At 46.4% G+C, this 22,938-nt stretch overlaps 3 protein-coding genes across 7 annotated transcripts; 2 read left to right on the top strand and 1 right to left on the bottom strand.

The window, feature by feature from the left end:
• Positions 1-4,750: 4,750 nt before the first annotated feature.
• Positions 4,751-10,276, top strand: PTPMT1 (protein tyrosine phosphatase mitochondrial 1). The gene is made up of 4 exons (XM_046015415.1): positions 4,751-5,221; positions 5,336-5,416; positions 8,480-8,671; positions 9,984-10,276. Exons 1-4 carry the CDS (start codon positions 4,826-4,828, stop codon positions 10,140-10,142), a joined length of 828 nt encoding a protein of 275 aa, XP_045871371.1. The 5' UTR covers positions 4,751-4,825; the 3' UTR covers positions 10,143-10,276.
• Positions 10,277-11,976: 1,700 nt separating this feature from the next.
• On the bottom strand, positions 11,977-17,528 carry KBTBD4 (kelch repeat and BTB domain containing 4). Of its 5 annotated transcripts, none has more exons than XM_046015396.1 (4): positions 17,402-17,528; positions 15,861-16,478; positions 13,966-14,072; positions 11,977-13,523 (listed from the first exon to the last, which is right to left on the bottom strand). In XM_046015396.1, the coding sequence occupies exons 1-4, from the start codon at positions 17,418-17,420 to the stop codon at positions 12,663-12,665; spliced, it is 1,605 nt and encodes a 534-aa protein (XP_045871352.1). In that variant the 5' UTR covers positions 17,421-17,528; the 3' UTR covers positions 11,977-12,662. The 5 variants fall into 5 exon arrangements, with proteins under 5 accessions (XP_045871352.1, XP_045871355.1, XP_045871353.1 ...); XM_046015399.1 differs by having other exon boundaries at positions 15,861-16,474; positions 17,402-17,418; XM_046015397.1 differs by having other exon boundaries at positions 17,297-17,410.
• Positions 17,500-22,899, top strand: NDUFS3 (NADH:ubiquinone oxidoreductase core subunit S3). Its single transcript, XM_046015416.1, has 7 exons — positions 17,500-17,629; positions 17,738-17,803; positions 19,246-19,343; positions 19,553-19,702; positions 21,000-21,125; positions 21,261-21,380; positions 22,653-22,899. Exons 1-7 carry the CDS (start codon positions 17,566-17,568, stop codon positions 22,818-22,820), a joined length of 792 nt encoding a protein of 263 aa, XP_045871372.1. The 5' UTR covers positions 17,500-17,565; the 3' UTR covers positions 22,821-22,899.
• Positions 22,900-22,938: the final 39 nt, after the last annotated feature.

Here is a 22,938-nt window from a genome sequence, read left to right as displayed (position 1 = left end):
TTCTGACGGGATTTGAGTCCCTGGATTGTTGCTATTTGCTTACTTGCCCTTTCTGAGGTTTGTATATGAGTCAGTAGATCATCCATGTTGCCCAAGCTAGTTAAGAGTTGGGCATCTAGGGGTGCTTGGCTGGCTCAGTCAGAGAAGCGTGCAACTCTTGAACTCGGGGTTGTGAGTTTGAGATCCCATTTGGCAGAGACATTACTTCAATAGATAAACTGACGTTGCTTATCCATTCATCCACTGATGGACACTTGGGTTAGGTGCTGCCCAACTCTTTTTTTAAGTTTATTTATTTAAATCATCTCTATACCCGACGGGAACGTGTGTGTGTGTGTGTGTGTGTGTGTGTGTGTGTACACACACAGGGGACTATTATTCAGGCTTAAAATGGAAGCAAATTATGGGGCACCTGGGTGGCTCAGTGGGTTAAGTCTCTGCCTTCGGCTCAGGTCATGATCCCAGGGTCCTGGGATGCAGCCCTGCATCAGCGTCTCTGCTCAGCAGGGACCTGCTTCCCCTCTCTCTCTGCCTGCCTCTCTGCCTACTTGTGATCCCTGTCAAATAAATAAATAAAATCTTAAAAAAAAAAAAAAAAAGGAAGCAAATTCTGACACCTGGCACAACACGGATGAACTTTGACGATATTACCCTAAGTGAAATAATCCAATCACAGAAGAACAAATGGTACGTGATTTCACTTATATGCGGTATCTAGAGTAGTTAAGATTACAATAACAGAAAGTAGAACAGTGGCAGCTAACGAACATGAACAGATATCAACATCACTCATAATCGGGGAAATGCAAATCAAAACCACAGTGAGATATCACCTCACCCCTGTCAAAATGGCTAAAATAAAAAACATAAGAAACAGCAAGTGTTGGCAAGAAAAAGGAACCCTCATGCACTGTTGCATGCCAATTGGTGACGTCTCTTTGGAAAACAGCATGGAAGTTCCTCAAAAAAATAAAAATAAGGGTCACCATACGATCCAGTAACTCCACTACCGTGTATTCACCCAAAGTAAATGAAAACACTAATTTGAGAAGATACATACACCCCTATGTTTATTGCAGCATTATTTACAATACCCAAGATATGGAAGCAACTCAAGTGTCCGTCCATAGATAAATGGACAAAGAAGATGAGGCATATATATTGGGATATTATCTGGCCATAAAAAAGAATGAGATCTTACCAGCTACCACAGCATGGATGGACGGAGAGGATATAGTGCTAAGTGAAATAAGTCAGAGAAAGACAAATACCATATGATTTCACTCAGATGTGGAATTTAAGAAACAAAATAAATGAACAAAGGAAAAACAGACAAAAAAACCCCAGACTCTTAAATAAAAAGAACACACTGGTGGTTGCCAGAGGAAAGATGGGTGGAGAGAAGTGACGATAAAGGGGAGTAAGAGTGATGATGAGAGGTGCCTGGCTGGCTCCGTCAGTAGAGCACAAGACTCTTCATGTCAGGGTTGTGAGCTCCAGCCCCATATCGGCTCTAGAGATTACTCAAGAATAAAATCTTTTAAAAAATATTTGTTGGGGTGCCTGGGTGGCTCAGTGGGTTAAAGCCTCTGCCTTTGGCTCAGGTCATGATCCCAGAGTCCTGGGATCGAGCCCTGCATCAGGCTCTCTGCTCAGCAGGGAGCCTGCTTCCTTCTCTCTCTCTGCCTGCTTCTCTGCCTACTTGTGATTTTTGTCAAATAAATAAATAACACCTTAAAAAAATATTTGCTAAGTCATGAAAAAGTTGTTTATTTATTTCTTTTAAAGATTTTTATTTATTTGTCAAAGACAAAGAGAACACAAACAGGGGGAGCAGTCTCCCCAGTTGAGCAGGGAGCCCAATGCAGGGCCTGGTCCCAGGACCCTCGGATCATGATCTGAGCTGAAGGCAGACACGTAAGTGACTGTGCCACCGGGCACCCCAAAAAGAGTTAACCATTATATTGTACATCTGTAACTAATACAACACTGTATGTATGTTATAATTCAGTAAAGAAAGAAAGAAAAAGAGATTAAAAATGAGATTTAAAAATGTCAAAAAAGAGAGAGAGAGAGAGGGACAAAGGGGAAAAAAGTAGTGGTTACCAGAGGCTGGAGGAAGGGTTATTTTTTTAAAATTAATTTACTTTTTTAAAAAGATTTTATTTATTTGGAAGGAGAGACACAGCGAGAGAAGGAACACAAGCAGGGGGATTGAGAGAGGGAGATGCAGGCTTCCCGCTGAGCAGGAAGACTGATGCAGGGCTGGATCCCAGGACCCTGGGATCAGGACCTGAGCCGAAAGCAGACGCTTAATGACCGAGCTACCCAGGCGCCCAAAATTAATTTACTATTTTAAAAAAGGATTTTATTTATTTATTTCAGAGAGAATGAGAGAGAGAGAGAGAGCACAAGTGGGGGGGTGGGAGAAGGGGCAAAGGGAGAGGGAGAAGCAGATTCCCTGCTGAGCAGGGAGCCCTACCCAGGGCTCCATCCCAGGACCCCTGGATCATGACCCAAGCTGAAGGCAGATGCTTAACTGACCCAGGGACCCCTAGTAACCCAGATTAATCAGGACTCTGCCACGTAGAACTCATTCCTGCTGAGAGGATTCCAGCCACCCTCATCACCACTCCAGCCCCCAAGAGGAGAAAAAGAGTGTGAAGGAGACTTGTGGAGGAGTAACGGACTGGGCCTGTTGGTCTTGATGCTGGTGCAACATCACTTCCTCTCACATTCCATCCGAGGCGACTGAGTCCTGTATCCCCTCTTACTGCAAGGAACACTGAGCATATGACAGCTCAGATATTGTAAGAGAAGTGGAAAGAATTTTGGTGGACAGTAAGTCTTTAAAAAGAAAAAAACAAAATTCCTGGGGGAACATACATCTAACTGAAACAATTATCTCCAGTACTGGAAACCCTCACTTTCTATATATCATTTTGAAGTGTTTGCATTTTTTTTATAACATGTTATTATTATAATGAAAAACTACAAAGCAAAACCAGGGTAGAGGGAGTGACAATAAAATATCTGCATAAAAGCTGAAATTAAAAAAAAATACAAAAAACACACTAAACTCCTTGTTTATTTTTTAATTTTTTAAAAATATTTTATCTATTGGGGCGCCTAGGTGGCTCAGTGGTTAAGTGTCTGACTTTAACTCAGGTTATGATGCCAGGGTCCTGAGATAGAGCCCTGCATCAGGCTCCCTGCTCAGCAGGAAGCCTGCTTCTCCCTCTCCCACTCCTCCTGCTTGTAGTTCTCTCTCTTGCTGAGTCTCTCTCTGTCAAATAAATAAAATCTTTTTAAAAAAAAGGTTTTATTTATTTTTTAAGAGAAAGAGACAGAGCATGAGGGAGGAGGCAGAAGGAGAGGGAGAATCAGACTCCCCGCTGAGCAGGGAGCCCGATGTGGTCCTGATCCCAGGACCCTCAGATCATGACCAGCGCCAAAGGCAGATGCTCAACCGACTGAACCACTCAGACACCCGAACTCCTTGGTTTTTTTATTTCTTTGTTTAGATTATTTATTTATTCATGAGAGAGAGGCAGAGGGAGTGGGACAGGGAGAAGCAGGCTCCCCAGTGAGCAGGGAGACGGAGACCAACAACGGGTCTTAATTTTCGGACTCTGGGATCATGACCTGAGCAGAAGGCAGACACTTTAACTGACAGAGCCATCCAGGAGTCCGCAATTCCTTGTTTTAAGAAACAAAAAACCAAAAAAGCTACTGAACTCCTTGTTTAAAAAAAAAAAGCTGCAACCACTTAATCAGTTTAAAACAAAAAAAAAAAAAACCAACGTAAATTTCCATCACAGAAGAATGGGTAAATAAATGATGGTATAGGAGGACTGGGTAAGTTATATCTCAACAAAGCTGTTACAGAAGTTTTCTAGTGGTACACATAGAAAATTAGAGGAAAAAACAAATGCATCTGAGGTGGTAAGCTTATGGATAATCAAATTCTACTACTGTATTTTCCAATTGGTATGAGAACGTATGACTTTTTTCTCGTTTTCTCAAGTAAACTCTAACCCCCATGTGGAGCTTGAATTCACAACCCCGAGATCAAGAGTTGCACGCTCCACCCACTGAGCCAGCTGGGCACCCCAGGTATGTATTACTTCTACAAGAAGAAAGGAAACCTTTTTAAAATAGCACCAGAACCCCATTTTCCACTTAAATGTAAATAAGCGGCATCACAACCATTCCTCTTACCTCTCTGTAGGGTGTGGTTTTTACATTTAAGCTTATCACAATTCTTCAATATATTTTCATAATTGTTAGATATTATATTTATCTATTTTTTTCTACACACACACACACACAGCACACACACAGCACACACACACACACACACACACACACACACACACACAGACAGAGCGGTTTGGGCAGGAGGAGGGAGCAAGGAGTTCTGGCGGATGGGAGGGTGGGGGATGGGAGGGCCGTATCAACCCAGACGCCCCTCCAACCCCGCCCGGGCTAAAAGCTTAAAGCCCCTTCTTCAACTCTCCCCTTCAGGGCTGCCCCGACCGCACAGTCTCTTCCTGGGCTGCTCTTTCTTTTGGTGGGGTGTGATCACACCCTCACCTGGGGTCGCAGCCCCCTCCCTCTGGCCAGGGCCCGCTCTTCTTCGGCCCGGGGCCGGTTCCCCTGCGGGGTCAGAACGCCCCCTCACCTGGGGTCCCAGTCCCCTCCTTCGGGAGGGATGCCGCCGGCCACGGGCAGGGGTCCCTGTTTCACACGTGGTAGAATCGCAGGCCTCGAGCCCAGGAATCCCTGGTCCCTCCCACAGGCCGGCGGCCCCTCCTCCGGAGCCATGGAGGCAGGCCGGGGGGGCCCCGGCTCTCCAGCCGAGCGCCCGGAGGCCGGGCCCGGAGCCTCCGCGCTCGGGAGGCCCACGCCGACCGCGTCGCCTTCGCGGGAGGCGGTAGACGACTTGCCGCCCCCGTCCCCGTCGCCCTCGGGCCTCCCCTCGCGACCGCGGACCTCGAGCCTAGGCGTGGGCAGGTCGCGGCTGCGCCAGGCCGGCTGGGGCGGGATGGCGGCCGGCGCGCTCCTGGAGGCCGGCCTGGCCCGGGTGCTCTTCTACCCGACGCTGTTGTACACCGTGTTCCGTGGGAAAGTGCCGGGCCGGGCGCACCGCGAATGGTACCACCGCATTGACCCCACGGTGCTGCTGGGGGCGCTGCCCCTGCGGAGCATGACGCGCCGGGTGAGCCGCGGCGGGGGAGCCGGGCCGGGAGGCCGGGCCGCGGCGGGACTGGGAGCCGGCGAGCGCCGCCCGCTCCTCAGCGGCCCTGTCTGAGCCCCCTCTTTGCCTCGGCAGCTGGTACAGGACGAGAACGTGCGCGGGGTCATCACCATGAACGAGGAGTATGAGACGCGGTTCCTGTGTAACTCCTCAAAGGTGAGGGGCTGGGAGCGCGGCAGGGGGCAGGGGCAAGGGCAGGAGCGTCCGCCAGCCCCGTCCGCCACCCTGGCTGGGCCTGGGGGACCGGGGTGGGCGAAGTTGGTGGAGAGGAGGCTGCAGGTGACCGTGCCCCAGAGACACGTGCCCCTAGGCTTTTTCCGCCTCTTCAGGAGGGTCCGCTCTCTAAACTTAAATGGCTTCGCTGGAGGTTGAAGCTAATTATGAAAGAGAAACCGATGTGAAAGGCATTTAAAAGTAGCTTTGACAAAGTCTGCCTACTCCTTTGTGCACAAATATATTCTTAATTTCCGTAACTCGAGTCAGTAACCTAATCGAAAGGCAATTTTTCTATGGCTTGATTTCATTCATTCAACACTTACTGAGCACTACATCAAGCATTGCCTTAGGCATTCAAGATGAAGACCCTATAAACTCTAAGAAGAAAAGCCACCCCCCCCCGTCCCCAAGAGTAATTTATCATAAAACCACCCCCTGAAAAATTGCATAGACTTCATTTGGCATTAATTTGAGGGAATTTTTATTCATATGTTAATGATAAAGTGGAACTCCAGAGTATTATCATAACAGAGTTCAGACCTAAAACATAATTTTCATTAAGTTTCAATGCCTGTTTGTGGAACTCTCCACAATGGGTATTAGACTTTGCACTATCTTTATATAAAGACGTTGCCTTGCGACTCCTGGGTGGCTCACTCCGTTAAGCATGGGACTCTTGATTTTGGCTCAGGTCATGGTCTTAAAATCAGCCCCACTTCTGGCTCCTTTTTGGGTGTGAAGCCTGCTTAAGATTGTCTCTCTCCCTCCCCTCCCCACATCAAATAAATAAACAACGATGTTGCCCTATCTTTATCATGTTGACATCTATTAGCACTACACAATCATTTCTTGTTTATTGATACAACCTGATGAAGATGCTATTATTTCAACCATGGGGGTTTTTTGTAACCTTAGAAATGGATTCATATTTAAAATATATTCATTAATGGGATGCCTGGGTGGCTCAGTGGGTTAAGCCTCTGCCTTTCAGCTCAGGTCATGATCTCAGTGTCCTGGGATCCAGCCCAGCATGGGGCTCTCTGCTCAGCGGGGAGCCTGCTTGTCCACCTCTCTCTGTCTGCCTCTCTGTCTACTTGTTTTCTTCCTGTCAAATAAATAAATAAATAAATAAAATCTTAAAAAAAAGTTTAAAATATATTCATTAGTGATGACATACATTTTTAAGAAATGGGTAACAGTTCCTTGGACTGCCCAGAGTACTTTGCTAGAAGGCCTCAGGAATTATTAGCCAAAATGTTAAATGTTCTTAGTGTGATCAGTCCTGTGGTATAAGAGTCACAAAAAGTCTTTGGGTCTGAGACATTGACACCTGTTCGATGCTGCTATATTACCCAACTAGCCTAGAGACATCTCCATGGCAGTGGTTCTCACATTTTAATAAGCATAAATATTATCTAGCAGTCTTGTTAAAATAGCAGATTTCTAGGTACAACCCCCTAGAAATTCTGACGTAGGAACTTTAGGGTGGGGTCCAGGAATCGAGTATTTAGCAAACTCCCTAGGTATTTCTGGCATAAGTGACGCAAAGCCCCATGCTGCAAACCTGCTGTTTTTTGTTAATTTCATGAGCAGTATAAAATATTGACCTTCACTCAGTCATAAAGTCTTTGGTTCCAGCTAAACAGCTTAACAGATTAGCTGGAGCCTATTTGGAGTCTTTTTTTTTTTTCCCCCTAAGATTTTACTTTTTAAGTAATCTAAGCCCAAGGTGGGACTTGAACTTAGAACCAGATCAAAAGTCGCAGGATCAGCCAGGTATCATCTTATCTGGAGTCTTAAGAAAAAAATTTGCTTGATACGCCAGAGGCCTTATTTCATCTATTGCTTATTCTTTTTTTCTAAAGTGATAATGTACTAACAAAGGTAGGTGTGTTGTTTGAATTTTAAAATGGTAACTCTACTTTCTAGCATGTACTCTCTCAAAAAAATGTGGCAAAGAGGAGAAATAAAAAGCTCTTGCAAAATATAGTAGTCCAACCCTGCAGTTTGGTCACTGCACGGGTGCCAAAATTATGAAAAAAAGTTACAGAACTTCTGTGGATGAATTTTATACAGCTAATATCTTGCAGCTAAAGATTCAAATACCCAAAGGGTACTTTAAGAACATTTAAAATCTTTTCTTAAAAAGATTTTATTTATTTATTTGATAGAGGCAATGAGAGAGGGAATCCAAGCAGGGGGAGTGGGAGAGGGAGAAGCAGGCTTCCCGCTGAGCAGTGAGCCCGATGTGGAGCTCGATGTGGGGCTTGATCCCAGGATCCTGGGATCATGACCTGAGCCGAAGGCAGATGCTTAACAACTGAGCCACCCAGGCGCCCCAAGAACATTTTAAATCTTGAACATAATTCTAACTCAGTAGCATAGCTGTTGTTTGATGAAAGACCAACCATGCAGGTCAGCTTTTTTTTTTTTTTTTAAGATTTTATTTATTTATTTGACACAGAGAGAGAGTACAGGCAGGCGGAGTGGTAGGGAGAGGGAGAAGCAGGCTCCCACAGAGCCGGAAGCCTAATGTGGGGCTCAATCCCAGGACTCTGGGATCATGACCTGAGCCAAAGGCAGATGCTTAAGCAACTGAGCCACTTAAGTGCCCTAGGTCAGCCATTTTTTTTTTTTTTAATATTTTTTATTTATTTGACAGAGAGAAATCACACCTAGGCAGAGAGGCAGGCAGAGAGAGAGGAGGAAGCAGGCTCCCCGCAGAGCAGAGAGCCCGATGTGGGGCTTGATCCCAGGACTCTGGGATCATGACCCGAGCCGAAGGCAGAGGCTTTAACCCACTGAGCCACCCAGGCGCCCCTAGGTCAGCCATTTTAAAGACATCTCTGTAAGAAGTTCCTTGTTAGAAAATAGTAAACAGTATATTCACATTGTAGTAAACCCTAAGCTTCCTTGTTGTTTTGTTGTCTCTTGGTAGCCTGTATTCATACCACTCATGTCGGGTTTTTTCATTCTCTTTTATGCTGGCGGACCTGGTTCCAGGAATGGAGGAACGTAGGAGTCGAGCAGCTGCGACTTAGCACAGTAGATATGACTGGAGTTCCAACCTTGGCTAACCTCCAGAAAGGAGTCCAGTTTGCTCTCAAGTACCAGGCGCTGGGCCAGTCTGTCTATGTGCATTGTAAGGCTGGGCGCTCCAGAAGTGCCACTATGGTGGCAGCATATCTGATTCAGGTAGGAAAGGTCTTTCTGGACTGGTCTATTTACAGCATATTTCTAGAACTTCAGTAACATGGTCTACTAGAAGGCCTTGGTGGTAGGAGCCTTGTCCCCAGTTTCAGACTGTTGGGAGGTGGAAAGCACCTGAAGCTTACAGATAGGCTGATCTCTGGCTTTGCCACCTAACAGCTGCGTGACCTTAGGCAAAAGTGGCTTCCCCTCTCTGATCCTCAATCTAAATGTGTCATGAAGCTTAAATGAGAAAGTATGTCAAGCACTGACCTACCTACAACAGGTACTCAAAAAATGAAGTTGTAAAGGATGTTAACACCAGAAGAAGGCTAAAATAAAAGCACTTCTTATAAATAGCATGTTAGAAAATCTAGTACTGTAGATAACAGTGCTAGTCACTTAACAGCTCTGTAGGACTCAAGATTTCTTACAGTATTTCAGAATAAAGTTCCAGATATTAGTTTCTAGAAACAGAGGATCCAATGAAATTTTGTCTGTTACTTTATGAACGGCAGTTCTGAGGCTTTTAAGAATATTTATAAGCAAATATTCTGTAGTCCCTTATTCCCGTTACACAACTCCCAACTTGACTCATTTTTGTTACCTGTCTGGCCCCTGTAGAGCATTTTACTAAGTTACATGGATAGTTTAGGGAAAAAGGAAATGTAGAGATAACAGGCCTGGCTTTGAGTTACTGTGGACTGGAAAGTATGTGATTTAACAGTATTAAAGCTTTGTCATTAGGACTCCATTTACTGGAAATGGGTGCTCAGGAGGATAGTTTTGGATTTAGTGAGAATTGACCCAGCTGGGCTTGAAATCTGTAGTTTCTCGGTTTTATTGAGTTCTAAACCTGACGACACAGAAATAACCCTCCTACTTAAAGCTAAAAAGTGCTGTTTTCCTAGCCGTGGTGGCAAGTTGGATAAAAACATCTACCATATACTCTCTCCAGGAAACTCACAACCAACAGCCCAGCTCCTAGAGGACATCTAATAGGCCCATGCAGGCTTGAATTAGGATCTCAGCTTTGCTTGTTCAACCTTGTTCTTCCAGGGTTTGGCAGAGCGAGAATTAGGTAGAAAGACTGACTTGTTCCCTCAGCCTATTGCAAAGTATTGTGGGATTTGTTGACTGAGGGGGTTATAATACCCCCCCCCCATTTATAACATTTGGGACATGTTTTTTAAATCCCCCTCAAAATGAAGTTTTTAAAATAATGAAATTCTGAGAGTCCATTAGCACCTGTTATTAGGTCAAGGACACCTTAACACCTGCAACTTTCTTTCTCTGATTTCCCAATCCTGTACTTCAGGTGTACAACTGGAGTCCAGAGGAGGCTGTAAGAGCCATCACCAAGATCCGGTCACACATCCACATCAGATCTGGCCAGTTGGAAGTTCTCAAAGAGTTCCACAAGGAGATTACTGCAGGGGCAGCAAAGGATAAGACTGGTCATACATCACAGACGTGAAATACACAGATTAGAAAGAACTCAAGACAACCCTGCTTGCTACAGAATCAAATACTTTTAACAGGACCAAGGGGACTTAAGCCAAGACTTGACATAGCAGAAGTGTGCTAAGTAATGGATAATTTTGCTCCCTTTGTCTTGTTTCACTTTCCTGACGTAACACCGTTGTGTGTCTAGAGAGATTTAGTGTGGCTTCAATTCACTGGTTATGGGGAAATGGGACGAGGGTTCTTTTTTTCTCAAATAGGGTCAAAGAAATCTATTGTGTATTTAACACTCTGGCTAATGATATTTATCACGACTCAGAAACATTTAACACTGGGAAAAGAGAGGAGACATACTCAGCTCAGTTGTCAGACCCCAATTCACTGGCCCCATGGGCTCTCCTCCCCTTTTGGAGCAGTGATCCTATATGTAGAAAAGGAAGTACCGGATCCAATCCTGTACCTGTGGTGGGTATATAATCTGTTTACCTTAGGAAGTCACTCCTTCAGAATTCAAAACACACACACGTATCTCTTCCAAAACGTTTTATTTGTATGAACAGTTCCTAGCTCTTGGCTTACCTTAGGGCTTTTAAAAGAGTAAAGACCTTATATACTTAAATTTGAAAAAAGTTTCTGCTATTAATCAGAAATAATACTGTTTCTTTCTGGCTTACTCCTTGGAGTAAATAAAAAATAAAACCAAAGTGTTAGGCGCCTGGGTGGCTCAGTTGGTTGAGCATCTGTCTTCGGGTCAGGTCATGATCCCAAGTCCTGGGATCAAGTCCTACACTGGGCTCCCTGCTTGGTGGGGAGTCTGCTTTTCCCTCTGCCCCTCCCCTACTCGTTTTCTCTCTCTCTCTCTAATAAATAAAAAGAAATCTTGAAAACAAAAACAAGAGCAAAAAACCAAAGTATTCACTGGGTATTTATCCCAAAGATACCAATGTAGTGATTTGAAGGGGCACCTGCACCCCAATGTTTATAGCATTTTCTTTTAATTGCTAGAGGAGTTAGTTTTTTTTTTTTAATATTTTATTTATTTGACAGAGAGAAATCATAACTAGGCAGAGAGGCAGGCAGAGAGAGAGGAGGAAGCAGGCTCCCTGCGGAGCAGAGAGCCTGATGTGGGGCTCGATCCCAGGACCCTGGGATCATGACCTGAGCTGAAGGCAGAGGCTTTAACCCACTGAGCCACCCAGGCGCCCCCCAATGTTTACAGCATTAATGTCCATTGACAAATGAATGGATAAAGATAATATGGTATATATGTACACACACACACACACATAAACATACAGTGGAATATTACGTAGCCATGAAAAAAACTGAAATCTTGCTATTTGCAAAGACATGGATGGAACTAGAGGGTGTTTGCTAAGCGAAATAAGTCAATCAGAGAAAAACAATTATATGACCTCACTGATAGGCAGAATTTAAGAAACAGAGCAGAGGATCATAGGGGAAGAGTGGAAAAAAATGAAACAAGATGACACCAGAGAGGGAGACAAACCATAAAAGACTCAATTTTAGTCAACAAGCAGGGTTGCTGGAGGGGAGTGGGTGGGGGAATGGGGTGACTGGGTGATGGACACTGGGGAGGGTATGTGTTGTGGTGAAAACTGGGTATTGTATAAGACTGATGAATCACAGACCTGTACCTCCGAAACAATACAGTCTAAGGAAAAAAAATAAATAGCATGTATATTGAGGAAAAAAAGAAAACCCCAGGGGCGCTTGGGTGGCTCAGTCGTTAAGGGTCTGCCTTCAGCTCGGGTCATGATCTCTAGGTCCTAGGATCAAGCCCCACATCCAGCTTCCTGCTCAGCGGGAAGCCTACTTCTCCCTCTCCTACTACCCCTGCTTGTGTTCCCTCTCTGTCTCTGTCAAATTTTTAAAATCTTAAAAAAAAAAAAGAAAGAAAAAGAACCCCCCCCAAAAAAAAAACCAACCAACCAAAATCCCAAAATGTTGATTTCCTGAGACAGAGGTGAGAAAACACGAGATGTAGTGTCCTGAATTCTAGAGTTGGCGCTTGCTGGTGAAGGACACCTTCAGCTTAGACCATTCTTCCAACCAAAGCCTGAAGAAAACTCTTAACACTTAATTCTTTGTGGGAAAATTACCAATTAGCCACTTTGCAGGTTATAGAAAAAAGGAAGATGGGGGCATCTTTCCTTTTGTCCTGGGATCAGCGGTGCTTCTACTTAACATTGATCAGGGAACGAGAGGCAGCTGTGCCTAAGGTCTGAGAAATGGCTTACTTGGAGCCATCTGCAGGGAGGCACAGGATTACCAGGGGACAGCATAGGACAGATTGGCCTACTCTTGGAGCAGCCACCTGAGCAGCAGCAGTCTAAAAAGCCCCAAATGGAACACCCCTATAGGTTCAGGAAAGACTGAGGTGCTGCCCTTTCTAACATGTGCCAAAAAAAATAACATAGTACTCTGATGAGGGCCCCAAGGACTTTGAATTTGGATGGTTAGGTGCTAGAAAACAGGAGGGTAAAAGTCAGCTGCTCTTCTCCCCACAGCCTTAGGCCAACACAAACTGCAAATTAGTTAGTAGCACCTTAATGCCTCTGGTGACAGTTACAGCTGATGTGGCAGGGTCAAGCTTGTAGGTGTTAGCATCCCCCTTTTTATATCGGTCCCGAAAAACATAGATGCTTCCGTTACAGCTGGCGATCTTCCAGAGGGATGGGGCAGAGCTCCAGGCCTCAGGAAGGCAAAGCCGGGTAAAGCTGTCTAGCAGGGGATTGTAGCACACCAGGGAGTCCCCTTCAGCCACGATGAACACTAGATCCTTATGCACAGCTGCGTGCATGCGACCTGCGAAGGGCAGAACATAGGGCTTCACATGGCATTTGTCTGTCTCTGTGTCAAAGCACTGGATGAGTCGGGAAGGTTTGGTAAAGAAGTCCAGGTCATTCTCCTCCCCCCCAAGTAAGTAGATGATCCCGTTAAGGTTGGCACCAGCAGCCCCTGACACAGCCACCTCTAGCTGGGTTGTCTCTGTCCAGACGTTATCACCTACCCGATAATAGATAACCGCATTGGAGAGGGTATCCTGCAGTGTCTTGCCACCCAGTGAATAGATAGCATCTTTCCCAGGCACAGACACCAGGGTGTGCTGGAGCCGGTCCCGGGGCAGAGGCGCACACCACTCCCAGTCCACAGTGGCATTGTTGCACTTCCACATGCGCCGTGGGATGGACCCTCCCACCACGTATAAGTCTCCACCATGCTTACAGGCTGCAGTGATCTGGTGGCACAAGCTGTTTTGGCCACTTACACTGATGGAGTCATCTTCTGCACAGTGTAAGGACACAGCCAACGAGTGGGTACGAGATGACTCTTTGCCGATCAGGTAAATGTGCACATTCTCCCCGATCTCCTATTGGCAAAATTAAAATCATAGATGACATCTATCAGTTCTAGGCTAAGGCTCAGCTGAGACACCTACCCTTAAGGTTCTGGACCACACACGTGAATCCTGCTCTAACCTACTACCCTCAAGTTACTGTGTGTCATCCTGATGTCCTCCAGTCACTTTCTTTCAGACATTTTATGCTGGGGCAGAGAATCTGTTGTTCTCATTGCAAGTGGGTGCTTTAGAAAAAAGGTGCTTAGGATAATGCAATGGTGAAAGTAGTTCTCTCAAGGAACGTTGTGGAGCTCAGAGACTGGTGGTTTCTGGGCTCATGCAGACATCCTCCTCCCCAGGGCTTAACTTTGAGCCAGAGATGACTCATTCACCAGCTATCAAAGAGGCCAGATTAATAGCTGGAATGCATAGATATTATGGTGTCCCAACCCTACAGAGAAATCTGCGTTACCTTCAAGCTAGTTCTGAGTGACTCTGCAAAGGCCTCTCTTTCTTCTTTATTGAAATTGATCCAGGCTTCTATTGCCTCTGTTGGGTTCTGGGAACATGGAACTCCATCTGTGAGAGTGAAAGGAAAGACATGGTCAATGGCAATCCAATAATCCGGAAATTTAGAGCCAGTGTGAATCACTTTGTTGGACTATCACTGTGTGTGTGTGTGTGTGTGTAAGAAATAAACCTAAATTGTGTACCTCACTTGCACAGTCAGGATTGTTTTTGTTTGTTTTTTAACGATTTATTTACTGGGCACCTGGGTGGCTCAGTTGGTTAAGCATCTAACTCTTGGTTTTGGTTCAGGTCATGATCTCATGGTCGTGAGACTGAGCCCCACATAGGGCTCTCTGCTTAGTGCAGAGTCTGCTTCAGATTCTTTCTCCCTCTCCCTCCCCCTCTGCTCCTTCCCATTTGTACCCTCACATATGAACTCTCTCTCTAAAATAAATAAAATCTTTTAAAAAAAAGATTTGAGAGAGCATGCATGAGCGTGGGGGGTGGGGGGGAGGAAGGGGATGGGCAAAGGGAGAGGGAGAGAGGATCTCAAGCAAACTCTTTGCTGAGTGCAGAGCCCCACATGAGGCTTGATCTCACAACACCAAGACCAGGACCTGAGCTGAATCCATGAGAACAAAGCTCATCAATCAACCCACCCAGGTGCCCCCAGGGTCAGGATTGGTAGCTAAAGTTGGCTCCTCACTTAAAATGTCTGTTATGTAGATATCTTTTTTTTTTTCTCAAAACTTTTTAAAAAAATATTTTGTTTATTTATTTGACAGAGAGACACAGCGACAGAGGGAACACAAGCAGAGGGAGTAGGAGACAGAGAAGCAGGCTCCCGCTGAGCAGGGAGCCTGATGTAGGACTCGATCCCAAGACCCCGGGATCATGACCTGAGCCGAAGGCAGACACTTAATGACTGAGCCACCCAGGAGCCCCATCTTTTTTTTTTTTAAGATTTTATTTATTTATTTGATAGAAAGACAGACAGCGAGAACAGGAACACAAGCAGGGGGAATGGGAGAGGGAAAGCAGGCTTCCCGCCAGGCAGGGAGCCCTTTGCGGGGCTCGATCCCAGGATCCTGCGATCATGACCTGAGCCAAAGGCAGAGGCCCAACCATCTGAGCCACCCAGGCGCCCCTGTTATGTAAATATTTTAATTCATCATCAATTTACTTAGGTAACCAGTCTCATAGGTACAGGGAAAGTGCAGGATAGATGAGAACATTTATATACAAAACAGCTCCTCACTACCTTTTGGGGATAAGCACTGCTTCTTTTTTTTTTGACTCAATACTTATATATAGTTGACCCTTAAAAAACACGGGTTTGAAATGTGTGGGTACACTTATATGCGGATTTTTTTTTCAATAAATGCAGTACAGTATTGCAAATGTATTTTCTCTTCCTTATGATTTTCCGAATAACATTTTCTTTTTTCTAGTTTTATTTTAAGAACACAGTACATAATACATACAACATACAAAATATATGTTGATTTCTTATGTTATTAATAATGCTTCCGATCAATAGTGGGGATTTGTGAAGTTTTAGGGGAGTCAAAATTATACATGGATTTTGACCATGCAGAGGTTGCAATCCTTAGCCCCACACTGTTGAAGTATTAGTTCTATATCACAAAGTATTGCTTTTCTTTTCCAGGGTTCTTCCTCTGCCCACGACAGCAGCTAAAATCTCACCTCATTCTCTAAGGGATCTAAATTCCTACCAGGAATAATAATGTAAATTAATACCAGAAAACCTGAAGATTCCTTTCTCCTGAACTAGAATCTCCACTAAACATGATACCCAACTAGTTGAGTATGATGTGCCCCTCTACCTCAACTTACCCGAGATGATATCAGTGAGTAGATGGTGGGGGAGGTGGAGAAATTCCTCTGTGCTCTGCAGCTGGGCCAGGTGGGCCTTGGCACAGTGTTTGGCAGCAGTGTAGAGCTCAGGATCACTGTGCCTATCTGCCAGCCACATCACCTGAAGGCAGTTCCCCACCTGCACTGTGCGGGCCAAAAACCGAGAACATTCCTCAAAGAGAGATGTCAGCTGATACATGTCTGACACCTCATAAATTTCCTGTAGTTCTTCAGCTCGAAGTTTCACAGTCCCGTGGTAGATATAATCAACCAGGAGCTGGAAAACCGATTCACTGACATCCTGCAGTACAATCACTCGGTTGTGAGCCTCCTTCAGGTTCGAAGTGAACATGGACCGGAAAAAGCAGCTCTGAGCTGAGAGGACCAGCCGGTGGAGCTGAAACTCCCGGCCTTCCACTGAGATGGTGACATCAGCAAAGAGCTCTTCCTCCAGACACAGTTTCATGATGCCCTGAGCCACACGGCCGGAGTGTGACCTATCTTTAAAAGTGTAGTTCACAAAGTAGTTTTCATCCATGGATGCTCCAGGCTCCTCTGGTGATTCCATGGTAGCCAACTTCTCTCTCTGCCAGCTGTCTGCAAAGCAACACCACCCTGAGTAATGGGGAATCCACAGTCTATGAATCCAACTGCTCAATTCAGGGAGGGAGAAGGTAAAAGAGACAGCAAAGTGGGTGGAGACTGGCCTTAGTCCTAATGACATCTCGGAAGCTCTCCTCTAACCAAAACTGAGTTCATTCTCCTGCAGTGGCACTCCATCCCTAATAAAATCAATAAAATTTCCTATTCTCGGTGTTTCCCTAAGAAAACAGAATATTCCTTTCCATGATGTAACAAAAGCCTTGGTATTTAGGCCGACATGTAAAGCCAGGCGCTGGCGGAAGCTTATGATCTTAAGCCTGGAAAAAAGCCTTACTAACCAAAAGACTGTTGGGCACAAAACTAGTGACGTTCTGGGCAGCAGAACCCGACAAATAGGCCCCCGGTTTCCTGTGGCAAAGGTCCCTCTTCCCCCGCGAATGGAGTTCAGACTTCCCAAAATGAGGCTTGCCCTGGGATATCGATTAGCTCCACATTTTGTCTTTTCTGCTTCTCTCCTGCATTTCCCTGCTCGCCCTAAAGACTCCCCAAGACTCCGTCCCAGAACGCAACGAAGCCCAGTCCTCCCTAGACAGGGGCATTAGTAGGCTCTTCGCCTTGAGCTGTGTCCCCGCGCCACCTGGAGTCGCCTAGGAAACGGTCGCTAGGGAAACCGTTCATCACTCCACCGCCCCCGACTCCCCTCCACGCCCCCTCCCGGCGCCCGCCGGCCCGCGTCAGAAGCTTAGCTCCGGGAGCGGGGGAGGGGAGTGGAATGTGGAATCCAGAACTCCCGCCCCTTCCCCTCCTCTCACCCGTCGGGTTCTTTAGGGTCCTCGTTTTCTCTCCAGCCTCTGCTACACCAAACTAAGATCACGTTCACCTCACGGTTTCCCCACCTGCCTGCCTCGGTTTCTCACCTGCCTTCCCTCCTTTCATTCCTAAGCCCGGAATCCGGAACCTCTGCTTTCCGCCCCGCGTCCGCCCGGAAGAAAATCAGACGCACACTTCCGCTTCCGGTCCGTGCCCTTGGGGCTCCGTGTCCTCTGGGTCTTGCCTTGGCTGCCTGGTTACATCGGGGAACATGGCGGCAGCGGCGGCGAGGGGCTGGTGGCGGGGCTTTGCGGGGTCCGTGGCACTGGCCAGGGGTAAGCTGGAGGCAGCTGGCTGAGGCCCGGGGCGGGAGCGGAGGCGCGCTTAGCGAAGGGAGCCCATCAAACCTCACTTTGCGCTTGTGTCTTTATCTTCCGGTGCAGGGGCCGGGCGACCTTCGGTGCTGTTGCTGCCGGTGAGGAGGGAAAGCACCGCGGCCGACACGCGCCGTGAGTATGTGCGGGCCGGGCCCTTCTCGGGACTGTAGACGGGGGACCCTTCATTCTTTTCGTCAGGTGTTTGCCCTTGCCCTGGGATGCCCTTCCCTGTGTCCTCTGTCAAATCTCTGCTTGTGGGGACCTGACTGTAGTGGGTCTCATTCTGCGAGCAGAATCGGGCTCTCCCTGTGTTCTTAATGTCTCCCTGTTAAGGCCCTGATTACCCCTTGTCCGTTACCGTGATTCCTTTTCTCTCTGATTAAGCTGTCAGCTCTTTGAGAGCAGGAAACAACCTTCGGGTCTTAGAGCCCTGTTAAGATAGTAGCTCACATTGAGTACTTGTGTGCTAGGCAAGCTTGCTAAGTGATTTAGCGAATCATTTTATTTAGTCTTCAGAACAATCTTAGGAGGTAGATAGCGTTGTGATCCTCCTACTGTGGATTAGGAAACAATTCAGTGAAGTAACTTGCCCAGAGTCATAGAAGTAGTGAGTGGGAGAGCAGGCCTGCCTGCTGCCAAAAGCAGAGAGCACTTAACCATGGTGTGTGCAACCTGTGATGTGTGGGTAGTCAGTGATTGAGGGATGCATGAATGGGTGTACGGAGATATATTACAATCAACATAAGCAGATAGAGAGTCAGGAGACCTGGCATCTCCTCCTTTTGGACCTCAGTTTCCTCATCAGTGGGGGGAAAAGTTTTGTTGTTTTTTTAAGATTTTATTTATTTGAGAGAGAAATTGCAACACAGGGAGAGAGAGCATGAGTAAGGAGGAGAGGGAAAGAACAGAGTGAACCAACTGAACCACCTAGGCACCCCCCTCGAAAAAGTTTTCGACTAGATAGTCTTTGAGGGCCCTTCAGCCCTGAAGTTCTTAGCTTGAGAACCTGCTTTGAGCCAGATGCTAAGGAGATACAAAGAAGCAAAAGTTCTGGTTCCCACCCTTAAAGAGTTCCTGGTCTGGTAAGAGAGTTGAGATAAGGGGCGCCTGGGTGGCTCAGTGGGTTAAAGCCTCTGCCTTTGGCTCAGGTCATGGTCTCTGGGTCCTGGGATTGAGCCCTGCATCGGGCTCTCTGCTCAGCGGGGAGACTGCTTCCTCCTCTCTCTCTGCTTGCCTCCCTGCCTACTTGTGATCTCTGTCAAATAAATAAATAAAATCTTTAAAAAAGAGAGAGAGAGTTGAGAGCAGAAATGCAGGCGCTGTGAAGGAAGAACCAGGGAACAGCTTTGAGAAGAGGCAAATACCCCAACTGCAGTAATAAGAAGAGTCTTTGTAGATTCTGAGGTGACGTTTTTCCAAAGTTTTCCCTGGAAGAGGAATTCTCCACCCTCCCCTTCTTTAAGGTTCTGCAGGGAGCCCTGCTGGGAGACAACACCGCTTGTGAGCCCGAGACTGAATGCAGGGGTGGCTGCTGCCTTCTCCATTTATTTGTTAAATATGCCTTCTCCTTCCAGCCACTGTCAGACCACGGGATGATGTGGCCCACAAGCAGCTCTCAGCATTTGGAGAGTATGTGGCTGAAATTCTGCCCAAGTATGTCCAGCAAGTTCAGGTAATATTCACAATGGTTGTTTGGTCATGGGTCAAGAAAGAACCATGTTTTCAGGGCATGTAGGAGTAGGCAGCCTCGTGTCAAAGAAACCAGTCTCTTCTATGCCACTTGGTTTTCTTTCTCTGTTCTAAACCAGGAGACTCCAGCTGAAGTTAGCTGCTCTTTCAATAGCCCTTTGTTCCTTCTTTTCTCCCTTTCCATGTCTGCAGGTGTCTTGCTTCAATGAGTTAGAGATCTGTATCCATCCTGATGGAGTCATCCCAGTGCTGACTTTCCTCAGGGATCACACCAATGCACAATTCAAGTCCTTGGCTGACTTGACAGCAGTGGACATCCCCACTCGGCAGAACCGTTTTGAGGTCAGTCGGGAAATTTGAGAAGATTTGGTGGGTAAAGAAGAGGGACTACAAGTCCTAGAGTAATAGCTACCAATGGGAGCCGCAGGCCTCCTTAGTTTTAGTTCAGGTCAAACAATACAACACAGCAGTTAAACTAGGGCTGCAGATCAAGCAAACCTCAAGCTTTGAGTCCTAGCTCTGCCACTAATAGGCTACTTTTAACTTCAGACATTTTAATTTTTCTAAGCTTAAGATTTCTTTCTTTTTTAAGGTTACTTATTTTTTTTATATATATATTTTTATTTATTTATTTGACAGACAGAGATCACAAGTAGGCAGAGAGACAGGCAGAGAGAGAGAGGAGGAAGCAGGCTCCCTGCGGAGCAGAGAGCCCGATGTGGGGCTCGATCCCAGGACCCTGGGATCATGACCTGAGCCGAAGGCAGAGGCTTTAACCCACTGAGCCACCCAGGCGCCCAAAGTTACTTATTTTTTTGAGAGAGAGCACGCATGCACAAACAGGGTAGGGATAGAGGGAGAAGCAGACTCCCTGCTGAGTGGGGAGCCTGATCCCAGGACCCTGAGATCATGACCCAAGCCAGAGTCAGATGCTTAACCTATCAAGCCACCCAAGCACCCCTAAGCTTTACATTTCTTATGTTCAAAATAAGCATAAAATTGTCCCTACCTCATAGAGTAGTTGTGAGGATGAAATGAGATAGTACAAGTAGACTTCCAGCACACGGTATGTTCTTAATACATTTAGCTGTTGATATTTACTGATCATCTATTTGCCAGATCTTAGGATAAAAGGGGAAGTAATACCCAATACCTACCTTCAAGGAGTCCCCCCAGCTCTGTTGAGGGAGAAGGACACATAAAGAGCTGACCGTGATAATGTGTAATGCGTGGGATGTTAGATGATAGGAGAATACAGAAGGGGCACTCAGTTCTGTCTGGGAGGCTTTGAAGAAAGAAAGAGTGTTTGTGCTGAACCTTCACAGATGACCATGAGACCAGGAATTAGCCCAGTTAAGTACTGGGGCTGGGAGAGGGGAGTCCAAAATCATCCCAGACAGAGGGAATAGCATGAGGAACGACAAGCATGCTGACACGCTAAGCTATAGCGTAGCTTAGGCCTTCAGAAGTAGTTCTAAATATAGGAGAATCTTGAGGTTTTTGAGCTTTAGGACAGAAGACACGTTACAGGTAGAACCCTAACCCACCTTGTATCCTCGTTATTGATGTTCTCACTCAGGGACTCCCACCCTAGACCCTGTGGCCATCTTGGTCTTCCAGCTTCTTTTGCTCTCCTTAGATTGTTTACAACCTGCTTTCTCTGCGCTTCAACTCTCGGATCCGTGTGAAGACCTATACAGATGAGCTGACACCCATTGAGTCCACGGTTTCTGTGTTTAAGGCAGCTAACTGGTATGAGAGGGAGGTGAGTCACTGGACATGGCGGATCCTGTCTCAAGGCCAGCGTTGCAGAATTGGCTGAAACTTTTATATGCAGTGCATCCTCAGCCCTATGTTGGTCATGATGGACTAGTTGCCTGAGGGCCTCTTTTTTTTCTAGATCTGGGACATGTTTGGAGTCTTCTTTGCTAACCACCCTGACCTAAGAAGGATCCTGACAGACTATGGCTTTGAGGGACATCCTTTCCGGAAAGACTTTCCTTTGTCTGGCTACGTTGAGGTAGGAGGAACCATGGAACTGGGGCAGCAGCCTCAGTGAAAGACTGGCAGGAAACCTGGGATATCCTGGGCATGACAAGAAATACGGTCTGTGTATTGTGGTGGGCTTAAGAGCATAGGCTCGGGGCGGGGAGAACATAGGCTCTGGATTCAAATCCTAGCATCACTTCTGTAATCTGGGGCCTGTTACTTAATTTCTCTATGATGATTTTCTCAGCTTCAAAATGGGAACAGTAGTACTTAACTAATAAGATTTATGGTGAGCTGAATTATGTATGCGTACAGCCTGGTGTCCTGTAAATACTCAGTTGACATTAGCCATTATCATAATGATCATTTTAATGACCAAGGCAACCTTGAGGACACACTTCGTCTGTTCACAAGATCTAAAAGCGAAGGACCATTTTACCCTGCCCTGGACCTCTGAGAAGGCAGCTGACAGGGAGGACACTTGGGAAAGCTCAGAGGCAGGATAATTAACATGTGACTACAAAGGCCTATGGAGAATTCCAGTGCTTTGCTTTACCACTTTGTGCTACAGGTTGTTCATGAGCAGGAAGACAGTCTATTGCATACATAAACTTGTGATTTTGTAGCAAAGTAACTTTTCAGAAATGTTGAGATAGTAGCCATCCACCTTTTCTCCTCAGTACCCAGAAATGCCTGTTTTCTCAGTGTTTTGCATGGGCCCATTTGCTTCTCCAGCTGCTTCTGGTTAGGGCTACTTCCCTCTCCTTGTTTTCACTGTCTCCCTTATCTGGTTGCCTTTTCACCCCACCACCGGTTTGTCTTTACCTTATCCAACTGATCCTGCCACCAAGAAAAGCAATCCCAAATTTACTGCCTTGCATCTTGAGTGATAATGCCAAAAGCCACGTGGTCGGAACTTGAGTGCTTGCCAGTTTAGGGTCACCCTTTTCAGCCACTGACTTGCTTCCTAATCCTGGGCTGATGCTCACCATTTCTTTATAAGAATGGATGGGTAAGCAAAGTCATTTATGCTGGAAAAGGAGCTCAGAGTTTATGTGGGCATGGTGAGCAGGGGAGCCTGGCTAGGTGATGGCAGGCCATTTTATACTAAGGGTAGGATGTGACTTGATCAGTAATCATGTGCGTGGATACTTGCTGACAGAGGGTGGGATCGCACTCAAGGACAGAGAAGTAATGTGGTTGGTGAAGTCACCTGTGCCCTTGGAAAAGGAGGTTCCTTAGCGGCTTGGTAGCTCTGAACGAGGTCTTCCTCAGTGCTTAAGCCTGTTTTTCTCTTCTGCAGTTACGCTATGACGATGAGGTGAAGCGGGTCGTGGCTGAGCCAGTGGAGTTGGCCCAGGAGTTCCGCAAGTTTGACCTGAACAGCCCATGGGAAGCTTTCCCTGCCTATCGCCAGCCCCCTGAGAGTCTCAAGCTTGAAGCCGGAGACAAGAAGCCTGAAACCAAGTAGCTCCAGGGAAGGCATGTGGATACTAGAAAGCGCTTTATCTATAACTGAGAATCCCTGTAAATAAACTCCTTAGACTAACTACTTCTTGTGTGCTTAATGGTAGAAGTAAGCTTGACTT

Source organism: Meles meles, chromosome 8 (genome assembly GCF_922984935.1).
Source record: "Meles meles chromosome 8, mMelMel3.1 paternal haplotype, whole genome shotgun sequence".
Classification (NCBI taxonomy): Eukaryota; Metazoa; Chordata; class Mammalia; order Carnivora; family Mustelidae; genus Meles; species Meles meles.
The sequence above is the reverse complement of the archived record's forward strand: the minus strand, read 5'-3'. Positions and strand labels throughout refer to the sequence as shown.

Excerpts from the sequence above, each read along its gene's own strand:
- PTPMT1 (XM_046015415.1), top strand. The coding sequence starts at position 4,826 with ATGGAGGCAGGCCGGGGGGGCCCCGGCTCTCCAGCCGAGCGCCCGGAG. Across the intron at positions 5,222-5,335 it reads TGCGGAGCATGACGCGCCGG|CTGGTACAGGACGAGAACGT; the intron begins GTGAGCCGCGGC and ends TTGCCTCGGCAG. Across the intron at positions 8,672-9,983 it reads TGGCAGCATATCTGATTCAG|GTGTACAACTGGAGTCCAGA; the intron begins GTAGGAAAGGTC and ends CCTGTACTTCAG.
- KBTBD4 (XM_046015394.1), bottom strand. The coding sequence starts at position 16,605 with ATGTCATTAGGACTAAGGCCAGTCTCCACCCACTTTGCTGTCTCTTTT. Across the intron at positions 14,073-15,860 it reads ACTCACTGATATCATCTCGG|ATGGAGTTCCATGTTCCCAG; the intron begins GTAAGTTGAGGT and ends TCACTCTCACAG. Across the intron at positions 13,524-13,965 it reads CACTCAGAACTAGCTTGAAG|GAGATCGGGGAGAATGTGCA; the intron begins GTAACGCAGATT and ends TTTTGCCAATAG.
- NDUFS3 (XM_046015416.1), top strand. The coding sequence starts at position 17,566 with ATGGCGGCAGCGGCGGCGAGGGGCTGGTGGCGGGGCTTTGCGGGGTCC. Across the intron at positions 21,126-21,260 it reads CTAACTGGTATGAGAGGGAG|ATCTGGGACATGTTTGGAGT; the intron begins GTGAGTCACTGG and ends TTTTTTTTCTAG. Across the intron at positions 21,381-22,652 it reads CTTTGTCTGGCTACGTTGAG|TTACGCTATGACGATGAGGT; the intron begins GTAGGAGGAACC and ends TCTCTTCTGCAG.